The 18,414-nt window shown below is 48.9% G+C and overlaps 1 protein-coding gene across 4 annotated transcripts in view; it reads right to left on the bottom strand.

Moving 5' to 3' along the window:
- Window positions 1–1,063: 1,063 nt before the first annotated feature.
- The window catches only part of NRG2 (neuregulin 2), a 160,359-nt gene continuing 143,008 nt past the window's right edge, over window positions 1,064–18,414 (bottom strand). For 2 of the 4 annotated variants that reach the window (XM_032702849.1, XM_032702850.1), the window contains 6 exons: window positions 14,330–14,353; window positions 10,140–10,242; window positions 9,110–9,233; window positions 7,740–7,867; window positions 5,037–5,261; window positions 1,064–3,651 (listed from right to left, as the gene is read on the bottom strand). In XM_032702849.1, the coding sequence (XP_032558740.1) occupies window positions 2,994–3,651; window positions 5,037–5,261; window positions 7,740–7,867; window positions 9,110–9,233; window positions 10,140–10,242; window positions 14,330–14,353 (1,262 nt within the window). In that variant the 3' untranslated portion in view covers window positions 1,064–2,993. The remainder of the gene's footprint in view (window positions 3,652–5,036; window positions 5,262–7,739; window positions 7,868–9,109; window positions 9,234–10,139; window positions 10,243–14,329; window positions 14,354–18,414) is intronic. The other 2 variants (XM_032702847.1, XM_032702848.1) reach the window with 1 other exon arrangement.

The raw sequence follows: 18,414 nt of genomic DNA, 5'->3' as shown, positions 1-18,414 counted from the left end.
ATCACTGAGTTCCAACCTATCCATTTCCATAGGGTTGTCTCAGACCAGTGTGTAGCAGATCCCTCTCCTCCTAGGGGGAATTCATCTGGGACTTTTGGGCACCTCCTCATCTCACTGAGCAGGAACAAGGAAGTGAGATCTGAGCTGGGCTGAGCCATGAGTTCCCCCTCAGGGCCTGTGCTGCCTGTGGATACACTGTGTTGTCAGTGAGTCCCCTACAGGGAGGCTATCCAGAGACATGGATTTGCCATGGGAGAGCTGAAGAAGGGACCTGTTTTGTGGGTGGGCAGGTGCTGCACGACAGCACAGCACTGGCAGGGTTGGACCCAACACATCTCCACTCTGCTGAAAAAGTCACTGAAATGGATGCTAGCATGTAGCACATGCCACAGATCTTGTCCTCTCTTGGAACAGCTAAAAGCTGCCACATTTGGAGTGAAGGAGGACCTCCTGGGCTGCAGTTGGAGAAGGAATGGGATCCACCCAGGGGATGTGAGGGTGGCATTCACTCACCTCCTAAGCCCTGCAGTGACGGTCAAATATCCATGCCAGGTAGAAAAACACCTACCTATGGGTCTCTATGGGCATAAAGATCTTTACTAAACCAGAGCATCATTCATATGAGGAAAGGATGAGGGAGCTGGGGCTGTTCAGCCTGGAGAGGGCTCAGGGGGACATTATCCATATGTATAAATACCTGATGGGAGGCAGTGAAGAAGAGGAAGCTGGACTCTTCTCAGCAGCGTTCAGTGACAGGATGGGAGGCAATGGGCAGAAAATAAAAAAATAGTAAATACAGTCTAAATGCAAGAAGACACTTTTTTGCTTTGAGAGGAGCCAAGCACTGACAGAGGTTACCCAAAGAAGCTGTGGTGTTGCCATCCCTGGAGACATTCAAACCCTGACTGGGCACAGGCCTGGGTAACTGGATCTGGGTGAGCTGTTGTAGCAGGGAATTTGGAAGAAATCTTTTCCAGCCTCAACCAGTCTGTGATTCTGTGGATGGTACCTGTTACAGCTCCCCACTTGCCCCCAAAAGGGCTTGATATTAATGCAGCCCACAGTTTGTTATTTCTTGTTTTATTTATAATATAAAAAATGTTCAAGTGTTAAACAGTCGAGAGTTCTGACATTCAGACAATCCAGAGCAAACTTTGACAATCATCTTATGACAAATTAGCAGAGTTTTCTATCTGACCCCATCATGGGTGAGGAATAGAGGGTTTAGTTACTTTATTGCTAAAAGTTAAATGAAATAATACACTGTCAATTGTTGTATTATCTTCTCAGTCACAGCTTCACCATGCATCCAATCTACAGTATCTGAAATGCAAAGGACATGCAGAAGTAAAAATATAAAAAGAAAAAAGTCAGGCTACAATGTAAACAGGTTTGCTGCAGAGAACTGAGGAGAGAGGGGCACTTCCACGGGGGGTGCTCTGCCGCCTGGACACGCAGGACTGTCTCTTTGCGCCACAGAGCCGATGGCCAGAGCTGCTCCGAGTTTGGAAACGCGACGTCCGTCGCCGACGGCGGGACGTGACGGTAACAACTTTCTTTACAATACATGGCACAGCGGTAGGGGAGGATCCACTCGCTGGGCTGCCCCACACAGGGCCCTTCCCAGCCAAGGCAGGGGCGACAAGCGGGGCCAAAAGTGCTCGGGGTCCTGCTGAACCCTGGGGCAGCACAGCTGGTGACCGCCCGGCACCGCGGCCGGGGGGAGACACGGCCGTGCCGCGCCTTGGGACCATCCTCTGGGTGTCCTCCTGGCAAGGATGTCATGCACGATGTCACACAGGACACCACAGCCCCCCAGCCCTACAGCACCACGGCACACGGTGCCCCGGCCAACGCCGCGCCGTGGCTGCACCGCTCAGCCAAAGGGGTGCCGTGGCCAGCACGGCACTGGCATGGCAACGCAGCCACGGGCACCAGGGCTGGACAGAGCCCACCCCGCTGGGAACAACACACAGAGCCTGCCCAGGATGGATTCAGCGACCCGGATTCAGCGGTACCTGATAGGGTGTGATCCCCCCACGGGTGTGATCACACGAGTGTCTGCCTTGCCTGACCACAAACCTGTGCCAACCCAACTCCGGACCCACAGGTGAGATGGCCAAAGGTTGGGAGATACATTGTGAGGGCTGCTGCTGCTGCGCGATTTCATTTTGTCTTCCTACCTGTGTGGCAAAAGAAACGGTATTTCTTGCATTTCAGCACGGTGCTTTTGGGTTTCTTTTTCTCCTGATTTAAGCGAAAATACAAGTATTTTACAGGGCAAGACAGATCCCCGTTAGACATGATAATGGAAATGCTCCCACTCATGTCCTTAATGTGTGTTTAAACAATACTTTAAAGAATAAGATCATTAATAGCAGGGTACGGGGAGGGGCAAAGTGGCAAGGCTGTTTTCTTCTGACAGAAGAGTGCCCTTGTGACAGGTTGTCTCCCAAACAAAAATTTATGATCTTAAAAATGCTACTGAAACAGAATCCTCGGCATGAATCCCAGCACTAGCATACAGCAAAAGGCACCACGATAGTTTTGTTTTCTATTTTTAAGTAGTCAAAAATTGGCCCACTTTTCTTTTTTACTTTATTGTTTGTTTTCTTTTCTTCTTCTTTTTTTTTTTTAATCTTTTTTTTTTTTTTTTCTCGGAAGCTGTAAATCAAGACATTACATATAAATAGAGATTCCCTATAAAAAAGTCATTGTCGTTAGCTATTATAAGACAACTTTGCTAAAATGAAAATAAAACATTTTATTTGTTATATTTTTTCCCCTTCTTTTATATAAAATAAAAATATTTATTTTTTTGTTTGTTTTTGTGTTTGTTTTTTTTTTTTTCTGTTTGTTTGGGTTTTTTTGTTCCATGGTTTGTTTGTTTTTTGTTTGTTTTTTTTTTTTTTGTTTTTTGTTTTGTCTCGGCTCCCTCCTCCGGCCTCCTCCACGCGGTTGTGTCTGCGGGTGCGACGAAGTCTGGGAGGTGCCTAGAGAGGGTCGGGGTCCGGTTTGGGCGCCACGTGTGCCAGGCTGCTGCGCCCGCTCTCCCCGTGGGCGCTGTGTCTGCTGCAGGAATAGTGAGTCCGGCTGTCGCCCGGCCGGTGCAGCGGCGGCGACTCTGTGTGCGCCGCCTCATTGTTCTGAGTGCTTAGGAACGGGGTGCTCTCGGCCACCAGCTCCTCGTCAGACTCGCTGTAAGAGGCGCTGCTCAAGGAGAAGGAGTCCCGGACGGCTCTGGCTCTGTGAGGGATGTGCCCGTTCAGTTTGGATTTTTTCCACCGCCTGTTGCTGCTGGCTGTTTTCTTTGGCTGCTCTAGCGCTGTGACGTACTCCTGCGTCGTCTCGTACTCGTCGTCCTCTGTGATGCGGAAGGGGCTGGAAGGAAGGCTCCCCATGCTGTCGTTTAGGTAGGTCTTCCTTTGGTAGTAGCTGTCGTACCTCTGCGTGTCCTGGAAGGGGAGCTGGTAGCGCCGCAGGAGGGGCTGCTGTTCCTCCACGCGGAAGCTGATGGGAGCCGCCGGCGGCAGGGACACGGCGTGCGCCGAGTTGGGGGAGGTGATCTCGAAGGTGGGCACCTGCGTGGTCATCGAGTAGTGGAAGTCAACAGGAGACAGGCGTGCTGGGGTGGTCAAGGCCGACACGTACCTGAAAAAAGAACACTTCTGGTTGGACACACCGAAAAAAACCCCAAAAACCATCAGCTGCGCCCGCGCTTTGCCAAATACCCAGCCTGGGGACTCATGAGGCCTCTGGTGCACCCGCTCCTGGAGCTCCCACAGCTCCTGGGGAACCAGGCAGAGGGAGCTGGCACTGCCGGGCCAAGGGAGGGTGAGCTGTTGCTTTTAGTGGGACACTAGGGCACCGTGCACTGTGCATCCCCAGGCTGACCCTCCAGAGGGACTCGGTGTGCAATTCCCGCCCGGCATCGTTGAGGCAAGGCTTCACTGCCTCTCATCTGCTTGCCTTCTGTTCCCTCTGGAGCTGCCAGGCTTCTTTCCAAGCAAGATCCCCAAATTCCCTCCCCCTGCTCAGGCCACAGATGGGGAAAGCCTAGGCATTGCTTACTCTGACTTAGCAAAAATCTTGTGTCTCAAAAATGCATCTACCACTGTCCTCTACTTTAATGACAGCATCAGTGTGGCCATGCATGTCTAGTCTAGCTACCCTCCAACCAGCCCTTCCTTTGGCATCACCTCTTTCTAAGGAGCAGATCTTATTTCCTGTCAATAGTCCCAGTGTTGTCTCTGCCCAATTCCATCTGCCCAGGCTCTCTGGCTAGTCCAGCATCTTTTTACCCATACGTTTTGTGAAGTATGAGATCTCTGTACGATCTGAGTCAACCTGAATGGCCCAGGGACAGGAATGAGAGGGCAGGAGACGCTGCCTTTCTCCTCTTCCCCATGGACAAGTCCCACTGCCTTGAAGGGTAACTGACCATGTGTCCACCCAGCACCACGAATGGCTACCTGCAAAGGGCTGGAGCAAGGGTGGAGATGTGCTTCTGCACCATGAGGAACCAAACCAGGGGAACGACAACTGTTGCTGCTGTTGATGGTATCTCAGCTCTGCAGTTGTGCTCCTTGGAAGGCTGGGTCATACCAAGCCCTATCCCACTGCTGTGCCCACATACAGCATCCTGCTCACCAGGGCATCCAGGACTGTGCTGAGGAAACATACCTTTTCCCCATGTACCTGAGGGCCAGACCCTGCTCGAGCTGCCAGCCTACCAAGCTGCCTGGGGTGCACTCTCGAGACAGTTTTTCTTCACCAGTTGCTGACTGCAGTCAGGTATTTTACACCCCTGTCACCTCTGTGCTCCAAATCTACGTTGCCACCAGGTGAGCAGGATGCAGCACTGGCTGCTGCCCCTACCAGAGTGGCCTCCTGTGGTAGGACAGAGCTGGAGTTTCTCCAGTGCCGCCATGGGACTGCTGCTCTAGGGCTGGGAAAGGCAAACACGTTTGTGTTGTGCACAGAGGGCACAGCTCCACCCCGCTGTGCCACTGTGGCACCGAGCACTGGGGTCTGACCTCTCGCTGTGGGGTGAGTCCCGCAGGGAATCCACCGAGTCCCGGTACTGTGTCGTGGGCCTCCGCGAGTCCTCGATGCAGAAGGTGGCCCCGCGGCGAGCCCGCGCCTCCACGCACGCGGGGCTGTTGCACTTGCTGGTTCCCACTGAGGACAGCATTATCCCAGACTGGGAATCTGAAGTCAGACTCTCCGTTCTCTCCAAGCTCCAGGTGTGGCTTTCGTGTCTGTGGACCAAACCCCGAGTGGACAGTGAGCAAGGAATCCCCTTCGAGCTCTTCTCCAAAGAGCACCACTCACACTCGGCTCTGCACCTCTGCACTGGTGTCCCCTTTCTCTCTCTTACTAGGATATGTCTGGTCAGGGATGCCCAGCTTCCCAACCCTACCTTTGATTTGCCTTTCTTTGCTACTTCTTGGATATATCATTAGAGGACAAAGAAAGCAAACCAGTGCATAGAAGATATTTATCCCACCACTGAATAAATGGCCGTGATGGGACAGCCTCTGGAGGGAGGCCAGTGCAATCCTGATTTGTGCTTGCAAACCATTCTGGGTGTGGAGCAACACATTGGCCATGCCAAGACAAGTCAGCCAAGTTTCTTCAAATGTGCCACCAGCATTGCCAAGTGACAGCCCCTTTGGAATTGCTACCAGAGAGGAGCCAGGAGAAGCCACTCAAAATTAGCAGAGCGAAGTATACCAAAGAGAGATCTGGATGTTGAGATCTGGATGTGGAGTTGGTTTATAAAAGATTTTGGCAGCAAAACACTTTCAAGGTGCTAGACAAAAGCTATGATATGCTGACTAGACCTTGCTGAGCACTCAGAGCCTCACCTGTCCTAGTCTGGGGGGAAACAGGACATGCCACAAGGACTCACCGGGGTAACACTGCTCCACCTGCACACCGGGATCCCACCCACACCACGGCCACCACACTGGCACCCTCCATGGCAGAAATACAACACCTCTGAACTCCCAAACTGCACCAGATGGAGCTGTGCCAGTGGAGGATTTTGGGTGGGGGTTTGCAGAGGAGAGCAGGCCTCATTAAGACTTCCCAAGAACTTGTTAATTATTGATGGCTCCAGGCACATGCTCATTTATAACTTCAAACAGTGTCCTCATTAGAGGCAGTGATGGAGTAAAATGGAGCCTGATTATGCCAGTAGTTTGCCTCTGGCATGACTTCAAGAAGCACCTGCTTGCTGCACTTGACTCAGGAAAATTAGGTGGCAGGTAGCCAGGGCCAGAGGCTACGCAAGGTAGGTTCCTCTCCACAGCTGCCATGTGCTAATGCTGCCCTCCAGGCACACCTTTGCTCTTCAGGAGCTGCCCAGGGATGGCCCAGGACTTTGGAGCGAGCATGGAAGGCCAGCAAAGTGCAGCTCTGCCGGCACAGGAGCCTCTCCTGTGCTCAAGCTTGCACACACCTATCCAGGGCTGGGCTGGGCTGCAGAGTACAAATTCAAAAAACCTGGAAAACACACCGTCTAGCTCACGAGGGGTGGGATTTCCCTGGAAAAATCTGTCATTTCCAGCCCATCAAGTCATTCTTGGCTCCCTCTCTGCTTGCTGGAGGTCTAGCCAAAGGAATCTGGAAGGGATTCACCTGAAAACCCAAGTTCAGTGTCGGAAGTTGATCTTGAGTACTTGTTCAACCCTGAGGAATGCCTGAACCCTGAGGAAACCTGCTGGGAGCCACCTATGAGCTTTAGCTGAAAGAATTCTAGGATTCCTGGATGAATGGAGACAAACCCATCAGGCTAATGAAGTACATGAGCCAGTCACGTACCAAAGGCAAGGGATCTCCACGGAAAACACCGTCACTTACTGGAAGAAGCACAAGAGCTGAGTAAGAGGAAGAAGTGGAGCATCCAAACTCAAAACAGCATAGGACTTGCTTTAGGGCATTTGAAAAACTTTTCTTAACATCATAAAAATAGGGGAGTCTATTTGCAATTTAAATGCTCTCGAAAACCATGAGAAGTTCAGCTTCCAAGCCATGCAGCTCTTCCCCCGACAGTTATTTTGAAATCAAAACAAAAAATACGTCTCATCCTGTGTCACAAGAAATATTGGCACTTTCCTGCTAGACCCAGTTTTCCTGAAAGCCTCAGAAAGACTTCCAGTGAGAGAGGTGCCACCACCTCAGAGGCTGAGATTCTAACACAACTCTCTGGGCTGTGATAAATCGTGCAGGAGTAGGGGTTTTTTTGGTGAAAACCTGTGAGTTCCAAGGCAGCCCCTGACTCTGAGGAACTGACCAAAACATCTTGTGATATTTTGTGTGCTTTGTCTTCTACACAGCAAATACATTCTGAGTATGAAAGAGATAGCCTGTGTGTGCTTCATGAATTATTTCAGATATCCAATGTGCTGCAAAGCCTTTGCTACATGAATCCTCCCATTTGGGTCTGTGCAAAAAGCATGGAAGTACAGCTTGGTTTCCTCCTGTTTCCCAGCAATGTCAGGGCTGCAGGTTCCTGCTGGCACCTCCCTGCAGGTCAAGGATCCCACTTTTCCACACCTCTCACTATCTAGCTGTGCCTGCAAAGACCTGCAGTGGAGACACGGCCCACATGCCAGTGCAGAGCCAAACATCAAATGAAAGCAGAAGGAGAGGTGAAAGGAAAACCTTTTGAATCTCACAGCATCCTAAGGCAAACAGCAGGAGAAGGTTCAGGGGAAAATGGTACACATCACCTCTGGCTGGACGTTGGAGTGGCCGTGGAGCAGTGATGAGATGGGGAGCAGGAGTGACTGCCCGAAAAGGTTGTCTCTGTTTCCCTTCGGATCACGTGCTCAGTGGCAGAAACATTCTTAGAAATATACTGTAAAACATGAAGAACCACACAGATCAGCCATCAGTTTGTGAATGCTGCCACAGAGAAATTCAGCTGGTTTGAGTATTTCTGGTGAAATCAGGTGAGGACTGGGTGAGCCCAGAAGCTCCACAACCTACGGGAAAAGATAAGGAGGGTGAAGGCTCTTCTCTGTCCCTTCACTTTGAACACTGGAAAGGGGCCATGGCATGGGGACTGCATAAGGGTATGGAGAGACAAGGGGCTCCCCAGGGGACAGTGGTACCATGTGTAGCTACTGAGCTACTGTGTCTGCCCACAGGAGGTTACAGCAGCAAAAAGAGAAGGACGTGAAATCTGTCAGAGATTTCAGAAACACCCGGTGTGATCCAAATATTTGTGCTGAGATATTCCTTCATCTATCAACTAGCACTGCTTCTCACAGCCACACTAAGCTCTCTGCAGGAGGCAGTAATTTGGGGCTAGGGAACTGTGGTTCTTAGAATTCCCTTTCCCTCTTCCTTCGTGGCTGGGATTCACCCTAGCCAGATTTTACCATCCAAAGGGTGACCCAGCAGAGCTCATAGTTGATTCAATGGACTCATTTTCCTCAGTACTTCTTGTTTGGCTCTGCCTCCCCCTTCCCTTTTTCTGACCCCTTCCAAGGCCTTGGTCCAGCAAGGCACTTAAACCCATAGAGTTTATGGGGTTTGACTGAAGTCACAAGAGTGGCTGAACTGCCCTTCTGGATCCAGTGCTAAAGACTTAAATCATTCTCATTGGTCTGGCACAGGCACCCCATCAGGGCATTCCACCTTGCCCAGGACACAACTCCTGGCAAGGGCAGGAGGGCTGATGGAGTGCTGACCAGATGACCATGACCTGCTTCAGCACAACGTGGTCACCACGTCAGCTCTGGTCACTGCCCCGCTGATCCCATTTGTCATCCCACAAAGTGGGACTGGACAGGATAGCTTAATAAACAGGAAACTTTGGGAACATCTCTCTTAGTGGAAATCAGGGTCACACTTGATTCATCAAAACAAGCCTGTCCCGAGTGCCCGAATCTCATCCCGTACTTCAAAGTAAAATCACATTTCCCTTCAGATGTTGGTTTTGGAAGTGTTTTTATGCGGAATCTCATCTCTTTGCTCAAGTTTGTTAGTGTTTTGCTCCTCATGGGCTTGCACACAGATGTGTAAGCACACACACCCCCACGCCAAACCCCTGGTGGAAAACAGCCTGCAGGGAGATGGAGACAGAGGGTCTTACGTCGGCCATCTGGATTTCCTCGGGATCCAAACGTGGATGGCTCGGCCCGTTCGCAAGGCTCCGGTTCTGATGGGCAGGGCACATGTTCTGCCGCAAGTGATTATGCATTTGTTTCCTTTGTTTCCTTTAAAACAGAAGAGGAAAAAAAGAAATCTATTAGGAAGACTTCTCTCGTGGGGCTCTCTGCCCCCACAGACAGTAGAGGAGGCAAGTCTTGGACACATGGATGTTCCCGTGGTGTTTGTGGGAAGTTGCAACCAAGAAGGAACAAGGCATTCAACACCTGACACGTTCTGCTGCTTTTCCAAACAAAAGGTGAACTTTTGTTATCATGGGCAATTTGGGAAGCTGGGTCCAGGGTCCCTTTTTCAAGACAAGGTCCATCCCAATGCAGCAGAGGCAGGGACACTATGGTGCTGGGGAGAAGGAGAAAGGTGAGGAGAAAAGGGGGAACAAGTCCTGGCTTGGCCTTGGTGGAAAGGCACTTGACCTGTCCTGCATGAAGGACAAAGTGGTAAAGCCTACTCATGCCCCTGGAAGGACACCATGTCCCAGGGAGGCCCTGAACTGAGATGAGGTGCAGGCTAAGTAGGGAGAAAGGTGCTGTCCAGGCAGGAAAGGCTGGCCATAAAACAAGTTACCAAACCTCTTGTTAAATCAAGATTGCTCCAAAAGTCCCTGGAATGTACACGGCTGAGCCCACAACTCCTGCACAACAGCCCAGTGTGCTTCTGCTGTCAAAAGGTGAAGTGCTGGCTTGGGGCCAGCTTTTCCCAGTGACACAGCATCACCTGGTTGGGCAAAGTGGTGCTGTTTCAGGGGATAAGTAGATGGTGCCAGGAAAGCATTCTGCTCAGGCACAGCCTGGGAAATGGCTTCACTGGCCTCCTGCATGAGACCTTCCTGAGAACACCACAGCAGAGCATCTCCTTAAAACAGCATTTGGGTGAAAAGCAGGAGAGTGTGAAGCATGAACGCTGCCACTCACTAACCTCTGGCCAGTTCTTGTCTGCCAGCCACCCATACTCACTTGGTTTTACAGTAAGCTACCACACAGACGATGCCCACCACAAGCAAGGCAACACAGATTCCCGTGATGGTTAAAACTCTCTTCTGGTAGAGCTCTTCTGCTTCTGCAAATGGAGAGAAAGGATCCAGTTACAAATGGGCTCCAGCACCAGGGGTGCCTCTGGCTGCACAGGAACCAGCACTGCGTGTGGGTAAGACAGAGGACAGGGCTCGGGCACACCTCCTACCAATCCACTGCCCGTCTAAGAGCTGCCCCAAACCTGAGCCCAGCTGGCCCAACCTTACTCACCCCTCACAAGACCTTCACTCCTTTTGTCTCCCTGCACCTTGGCCCTCTCTCACTCAGTAGTTCACCCCTTCTGCACTCACACTTCTCACTTGCCCTTCTTCTCCCACAGTGACTAATCTCAAGAAGCCCCACGACTCTCCTCTCCCTTCCAGCAGTTCCCCCCTTTGTGGTGCCTTAGTCACCTACCAAGGAAGCCCCCGAGCACCCCCCACTCACCACGAGCACACGTGCCCTGTGATGCCCTGATCACAGCCTCTGCTCTGACGGGCTCAGAATGCCTTTGCCTTGCAGCTGCTGCATGCCCTGGAGCTCGGTGGTGCCCTAGAACCACTGAGCAACAGGCCCCAAAGCATGTAGGTGCTGAAAGGGACATCCTAGAACGGTCAAAAAGCAGCATGAGGATGGAAAAGTGACAGCGCGTTCGACAAAGAAAAGGGAGTGGACTAATTAAAATACAGTAACCAGTAATGGAATTTTAATGGAACCCTAGGAAGCGATTCATTCCATTGCACCAGGTAGCTCAGAGGCACACACAAAATACAAGCAGCTTGCTGCTGCTTCTCTCAGATGTCACCCTGTGTCATGGGCCACCTTTCAAACCACAAAAGTCACTTGTGTCAAAAGCCAGACCAAGCTGGAAGTGAGGTAATTCATCCCCATCAATCAAAGCTCCCGGGAAATGCTTGGGTATCACTTGGAGCACATAACTGAGCTACACCTAGGCAGTAATCCCATGGAAAGGACACCTCTTCCTCCGTGGCTACACCAGAGCAGATGCTCTTCTCGGTGGCATCCAGCAATTTGATTCTCCAGTTGGATGACTGGAGAAGGATTCAGTGCACAGCTGCCATGGGTGTTTCAGTTCAGCATCTATGAAGGATGTCCTTATGCCCCCACACTATGTGTCAATGTTCAAGTTATTGGGGTTTGTGCCTTCTTTAATATTCATTGAAATATTTATTTCATACAGATTAGTCAGCAAGAGTCATGCCATGGTTGCTGTGCTTCACCACACCACTCAAAATACCTTGCACAGATTTTATGAAACCCCCAGTGCCACCAAACACTCAAATACAAAACCAGAAGAGAAACAGGTCTAGGTCTGGGACCAGATTTTAGCAAAAAAATTGAGGGGGAAGCAATTAAACCTCCCAGGTGACTGAATATTTAGAACAATTTCAACCTGCCATGTTAGGAAGGAAAAAGCATTTTTGGAAGGTAAAAAAAAAAGCATTACGAAAAATGTTCATGTCTTTGTAAGCCTCAAAATGAGAGTGGAGAAAGGTTTGGTGAACAAGGGCTGAGAATTACAGCCCTGGTATGAAAATGAAAAACAGAGCTTGCTTGTGGTTATTTTCCCTATAACGAACCACGTGGAACTGGAATGGGGAAAGGATCCACTCTGGGGTGAAACATCTCCTTCAGTGACGTGCTTCCCTTGTATGGGTGCCCTATTCCAGGCATCAGCAACCATGGCAGACAAGTTTTCTTGCTCTTGCACACCTCTGGGAGTGGGATTCTACCAGTACAGCTCTTTCCTTCTGGCAGGAATTTCAGAGATTTTGTATGAATTAGGAAAACCAGGTAGGATCACGTCCTGGTTACGGATGGCACTGGGCAAGAATTTTGCTACTACTCAGCAAAAACTGCTTTAACAAAAAAAAAGAGGCTGGACAGGAGGTCTGTTTTGACCATGGACTCATCCATCAAGCCAATTCTTCCAAAGATTCTTCACCAGAAATATATTTTGCTACAATGACTTTTTTTCCTAAGCACAAATCATTACCTTTGAATCATGGAGGAGAAATAAAGAGCAAAGTCATCAAAGCTATGGTTTCTTGTGGTTTTGTTGGGGGTTTTTTGCCTATTACATGACAAAATTCTTCACCCGAGGCTCAAATCCCAGTCTCTGTTCTGGTGATCATGTCAATATGGGACCCTGACTCTGACATGTCTGACTGTGCTGAACCTTCACCTGAATTGCACAGGGAATGTTTCAGTTCATCAGAAATGCAGATTTAGCCTCTCTGCCTTGAGCTGACAGCTCTGCTGCGTGAAGCAGTGAAGTGTGAGGTTGTGCATCACTGCTGCAAAACTAAAAATTGAGTGGCCTGCTGATAGTAATTCAGCTTGGCTCCCAACATCTCATTAAAGCTGATGCTCTATAACAGCACCTTCATGTTGCCCAAAACCGTCTCGACAGCGACAGACAGAAAATAAGAGAGTGCACACTACAGTTCTGTATTTGAGCAGGTAAGATCCTGGAGCAGGACTTGTCCATTTGTGTCTCTATGCTCTACAAACACCACGTCTTCATCAGCAGCATCGTCACTCTACAGCAGCAAACACTATGAACAAACCATGTGGTGCCACACAATGCCGACAGAATCACAGTCCAGCCATGGGGTCACAGCAAGGCATGACAGTGACAGACGAATGACAGAGAAGAGACGACTGCAGACTGGGAACAGGATGTGTGCGGTTCTGTGATGACATCGAGAATGGGTGAGGAAAAGGACAAGAGGTCAACAAAAAAGGGATGTCAAAAATCCTCGATTTTCAAAGTTGATTTAAGTGTATTAGCGTTAGCAGCACCGCTTTCTCTGAGACACCTGACCATAAAGTTCACGCATTTTCTGCAGTGGGGGGGGAACTGTCGCCAGTCCTGGGGGATCAGGCATGCAAAAACTAGAGGAGATAAGCTTCTCCAGCTTCAGCTAGTGCATGTCCCTCCACCTCAGGGTCCTGAGAGGGCAATTTAGGATCCAGAAGTGAAAGGAGTGTCCCCATGTCTCCAGCAAATGGAATGGAAGCATCTTCATATGAAGATCTGCTCTGGCTGACACTGTTGGATCAATGATTTTAAGTTAAGTGATAAATCATAGAATCATCACAGAATCATAGAATGGGTTGGGTTGGAAGGGACCTTAAAGCTCATCTCATTCCAACCCCCTGAGGCACCTTCCACCAGACCAGGTTGCCCCATCTCTCTACTCTCATCTGACCAGCCCTCCCTGCTCATAGCTTGTACACCCCAGGGAAACCTCACCTCAAGGATTTGATTTCCCAACTGCTTACTCAAAAGATAACTTGATTTATTTCTAAAAAAAGACTGAGGAGAATGGAAGGAAAATAATATGATTATGAGCAGCTGAGCAGGAGTGGGTAAATGCCCAGAGGGGATATTTTTAAATCATTTAAGTTTCTGCAGTGTTTTTCCAAGCTTGCCACCTTGGTGCTCAGCATTACACCCTCCACTCTCATGGGGAGCTAATGACTTCCCTGGGATCTAGTTTTCTAGACTAACTCATCTCATGCCATCTTTTTTTGGAACAATTTCCTCCCAGTCAAGAACCAAAAATGAGCCACTAAAATTTGGGTGGAGGAATGGCAAAGCTCATCCTGGTCCTTCATAGGATCCAGTGGAGGTTATTGCTTGTGGAATGACAATTTCTATAGGAGCCTTGAGCTTCCTAAAATTTGCCTTCCTGTTCCAGGAATGCCTGCCCCTGCTGGCAACTTTTTGGATGGATGTAAACTCCTGCTTTTCAGTTAAATACACAAAAAGCTGTTGAATGGAGATGTATGGCAATTGTAACATCCCAGTCACGCCACACACACCAGGCTGCTGCTTGGAACAAAGAAAAAAGTGCTGCTAAAAATAAATACACCTGCTTTTTTATAGGTTTACATTTAGAATTTGTGATTTGCTTTGGTTTTGGTTTTGTTTTGCTTTTTTTGGTTTTTTTTGTTGGTTTTTTTTTTTCCCAATCCAAACATCTATGTTGGTGCCAGGGAAGTGAACAGAACAGCTGATTTTTTAATCATCCCATTAAAGCCATAAATATAATGTGGGAAGCTCTTAATGGCTTCTGATTAATAAATGAATGGTTGTTCCATACCCTTTAATTCAAATCCAAGATGCTCTGCCAATGCAGAAAGAAGACAAGGAAGAGAAAGAGAAAAAGAAAAACAGGTCTGTCAGAGAACTCTAAAATACAAACACACACACCGTGCAGTTACAGCAGGTTAGCTTTTGGTAGGCTCAGCAGCAGTCACACAGACACTGTATGCTTCAGAGCATTTCAAATCCCCACCATGTTATGCAAAGAAAGACCCAAACAAATTGCAGTGGAAGTTCATTATGAATTCTTTCAGTTAATTATGAATTCTTTTGAGATGAGCCATGTTTGTTAGTACCTGATATGGAATTCACAGTTTAGGCAGGGGGAAGGAAAAAAAAAAAAAAGAAGGAAAGGTACACTTGTTCTGAAACAACTCCTGACAGGTCAAAACACATAGAGACTGCAGGAACCTGGGAAAAACCCATTCCTTCCCTCTCTACAGGCCAGATCTGCCCTGCCCGGGTTCCCACGCCCCTCTGTGCCCGGGGGCTGAGCACCAAAGGGACACAGATGTGTGGGTGTGTGCCCCGGGCCCCGAGGCTTTGCCAGCCCCATTCTGCTGCCCAATCTGGTCTGGGGTGCACAGTGTCACCAGCACAGGGCCTGCCCATCTCCTGGTGGTGTGTCAGTGGTGCCAGCACCGCTCTGGGCAGCTCGGGGCTGCCTCGAACCGCCGGCGCTGCCAGGGATGAGCTGCCCGGGCAAGGCAGCGAGTCCCTCGCAGGTCTGAAAGTGCAAATTGCACTGCAAGTTTCCCTGAAGCCTGTGGTCTTCCCAATTTCACTTCTGCTGTGGTTCTGCATTGTTTTAGAAACACAAGCACGCTGCAAAAAAGCCCAGATTGCAGCATCTGCTTTCGGATTAATATTCGTAACAAGTGCGAGATTGCAGTGCATCTTGCAGGGGCAGTGCCAAGCACAGGAGTTTACCCAAAAAAATCAACAACACAGTTATCCAAAAACAGCTATCCTGGATTTTAGTCATTTTCCTGCTACAGACCTCTCCTAAAGACAGTTTTTCTTACACAAACATTAAAGTTCTCCGTACTTACCGCTGTACACAAAAGTGAGCTCTGCTGCTCCCAAGCACCAAACACACAAGATTATTTGCAGCTTGGAGATGTCCAGATTTATTTACTATGTTTTCCATAGGAACTGCTTTGTGCTGCACAGAAATATTGGCTTTCTTTTGCAATGCTGTTCAAAATTTAGGCGGGGAGGGGGGAATTAGCACTAATCATTATGGACATGTAAACACGTGTTCTAAAGCAGGTTCTTCTCTTCAAATCAATGCTGATGTTTGGGTTTTTTTTTTTTGGGGGGGGGTGGGAGTTGGGTGGCTTTTTAAAATTTTGTATAATTTAAAGGCCACAAAACCTGGTTGCTCTCTGTTTCACATCTCACATGTGGAAAAAACTCTAAAAACTCTAAAAACAACCCTCTAGAGTGCATTTCACAGGCATTTTGTACAAGTTGCAGTGGCGTGGACATAATCTGGTGGGCAGCAGAGAACTGGACAGAATATTCATTCTAAACCTCTTGGTTATCACATCCAACCCTGACCTATTCCTGAGTAATTCTATCATTGCACACACTGTTTCCCCTGACACTGACAAATGTCCATAGAGATACATCAAATTTCAGCCATAAATCTAAGCTGATGGTCCATCTGATAGCTGCATACTGCCTATCTTGCCACATTTCCTCCCTGTCCCAGGATTTGCTGCAACATCTGCAGATACAAATGGATGCAATTCAAAACATTTTCATGAATTTTTTGCCTGAGGAGCTTGAGCCTTCCCATTGTCCCTCTCACACCACAACTGTCTTTCTTTTGGCTCCCCAAGCTCAGACACAGCTGAGATCCCTGGGTCTCAGCTACAGGCTCCCTAAGCAGGAGAGAAACCATGCAACCACACAGCAGCTGGAGTGTACCTGCCTCCCTGTGCCTACAAACCCACCAGCAGCTCTGCAGGTGGAGGAAGCCTTTCCCCAGCCTGTGCTCCTGTATCTGATTTCATGGCTACTCAGCCCTTCTCCAGCATCACTTCAGGATACAGACATTCCTTCTCTATCACCCATAACTGAACACATCAAACAGGGAGTCACTCTCCCCTTCCCACCCCTCAGAGTTCCTCCCAGCATGGGCAGGTATTGCCTTCCCTGCTGGGATGGTGAAGGAGGAGACACCTCAAGAGCAGGCTGGGATTTGGAGGGTTTATGTTCTCCAAAGGAGAGACTGTTCAAAATAATTCAGCACTTTGCAATCCAGACAGAGGCTAATGAGGTGGACCCAGCTCTGCATTCAGCAGAGGGGCATCATCTTCACAAATGTGGTTTACCACACAGTGTGTGCTGATTTCATATCAACAGCATTCCAACTGGTACCAAATACTTTTGAGAAATCAAAATTTCTCCTGGAGACAACAATTCATTTTGGATTGGAGCAAAAGATATTCTTGACTGTGCACCATGGTTGGAAGAAGTCTCTTCTACTGTTCTAAGATGTTTATCGGGAAGAGCAATATGTCCTTAAAAGCTTTGGGTAATATTTTCTCCTAGGTGGAGAAGATGCTCAACATGATCATATAGTCATGAAATCACCTGGGTTGGAAGGGGCCTTAAAAAATCAACTCGTTCCAACCCCCTGCCATGGGCAGGGACACCTTCCACTACCCCAGGTTGCTCCAAGCCCCATCCAGCCTGGCCTTGGGCACTTCAAGGGATGGGGCAGCCACAGCTTCTCTGGGCAACCTGTCTCACTCTCAACCAGGGTCTCACCACCCTCACAGGGAAAAATTTCTTCCCAGTATCCCATCTAATCCTGCCCTTTGTCAGTTTGAAGCCCCCTTGTCCTGTCACTCCAGGCCCTTGTAAATTGTCTCTCTCCATCTTTCTTGCAGGCTCCTTTCAGGTCCTGGAAGGCCACCCCAAAGCTTCTCTTCTCCAGACTGAACAACCCCAGTTCTCTCAGCCTTTCCCCATAGCAGAGCTGGTCCATCCCTCTGATCATCTCGGTGGCCTCCTCTGGACTTGCTCCAACAGATCTATTCAGGGGTGCCCAGAAACCTTTGGACAAGAGTCCCCTCTGCAGCCCTTAACCCCACAGCAGGAAGCAGGAGGTCCAGGCAGGTCCTCCAGCTCCTCCAGACAGGGATTCCCCCCACACAGTGGGGAGGTGTTATTGCACCCCAGGCTCGTGGCAGAGGGAGCCTTTGGGATGGCTAAAATGAAATGGATGAATCCCAGCAGCAGAGACAAACTGACAATGCTGTCTCTCACCATCAGACAAAAGGCAAAGTCCTACATTCACCTCACCTGCAGTGCCTTTGTGACTAAGGTTTTGTCTATGACGTATTTTACTTATTTTAAAAGACGGAGAGGCAAAAAACATTTAATCTAAAATATTCTTGTAGGAGTAACGCCGCAAGCGAGATGATTCTCACTGATCTGTAGATTTGTAGGATGATTAGAAAGGATAAAATCCTCAGCAAACAGCTCTGAAAAGTGGGCCCGTGCTCACTTGGACTTCAGGTTGTCCAAGAATGTTAAGATGTTTAGTTACTATGCATTATTCCCCCCAAACACACTCTCTGGAACACAGAGCATGCTCCAAGGCACGAAACAAAGTGGAGAATTGATTTCTGAGGGCCAGCAAGAAAATAAATTGATAATAATTTTATTGACAATCAGTTGTACTGACAAGAGTAGCATTTGCAGGATCCTGATCCAAGTTTCTCCCAGTGGGTACAGGGAGCAATGCAGGACAGTGGGACAAGATGGGGACAGAGGACACTGTGCCTGTGCTAATAACTGGGCAATACATGGAATCTTCAAGTACAGAAAATCTGTAAATTTTCCCTAAACTCCACAGACATTTAGCTTGTCCAGTACTGTAACAATCAAAATCATTTGGTTGGCCTCAAAAATCCAGATACACAACAACAGGCTATTCGAAATCTTCTGTGGATGAGTATGCAATTAACTTTAGGAGATCCCAAAGGGCAACCTGTACTGCTTCCAGGGGAGAGGAATCACCCTGCTATGAAAAACCACAAACACTCTGTAATTACCCAGCCACAC

The sequence above is a fragment of the Chiroxiphia lanceolata genome, chromosome 15 (assembly GCF_009829145.1).
Source record: "Chiroxiphia lanceolata isolate bChiLan1 chromosome 15, bChiLan1.pri, whole genome shotgun sequence".
In the NCBI taxonomy this organism is placed as follows: Eukaryota; Metazoa; Chordata; class Aves; order Passeriformes; family Pipridae; genus Chiroxiphia; species Chiroxiphia lanceolata.
This window is presented reverse-complemented; position numbering and strand designations above follow the sequence as displayed.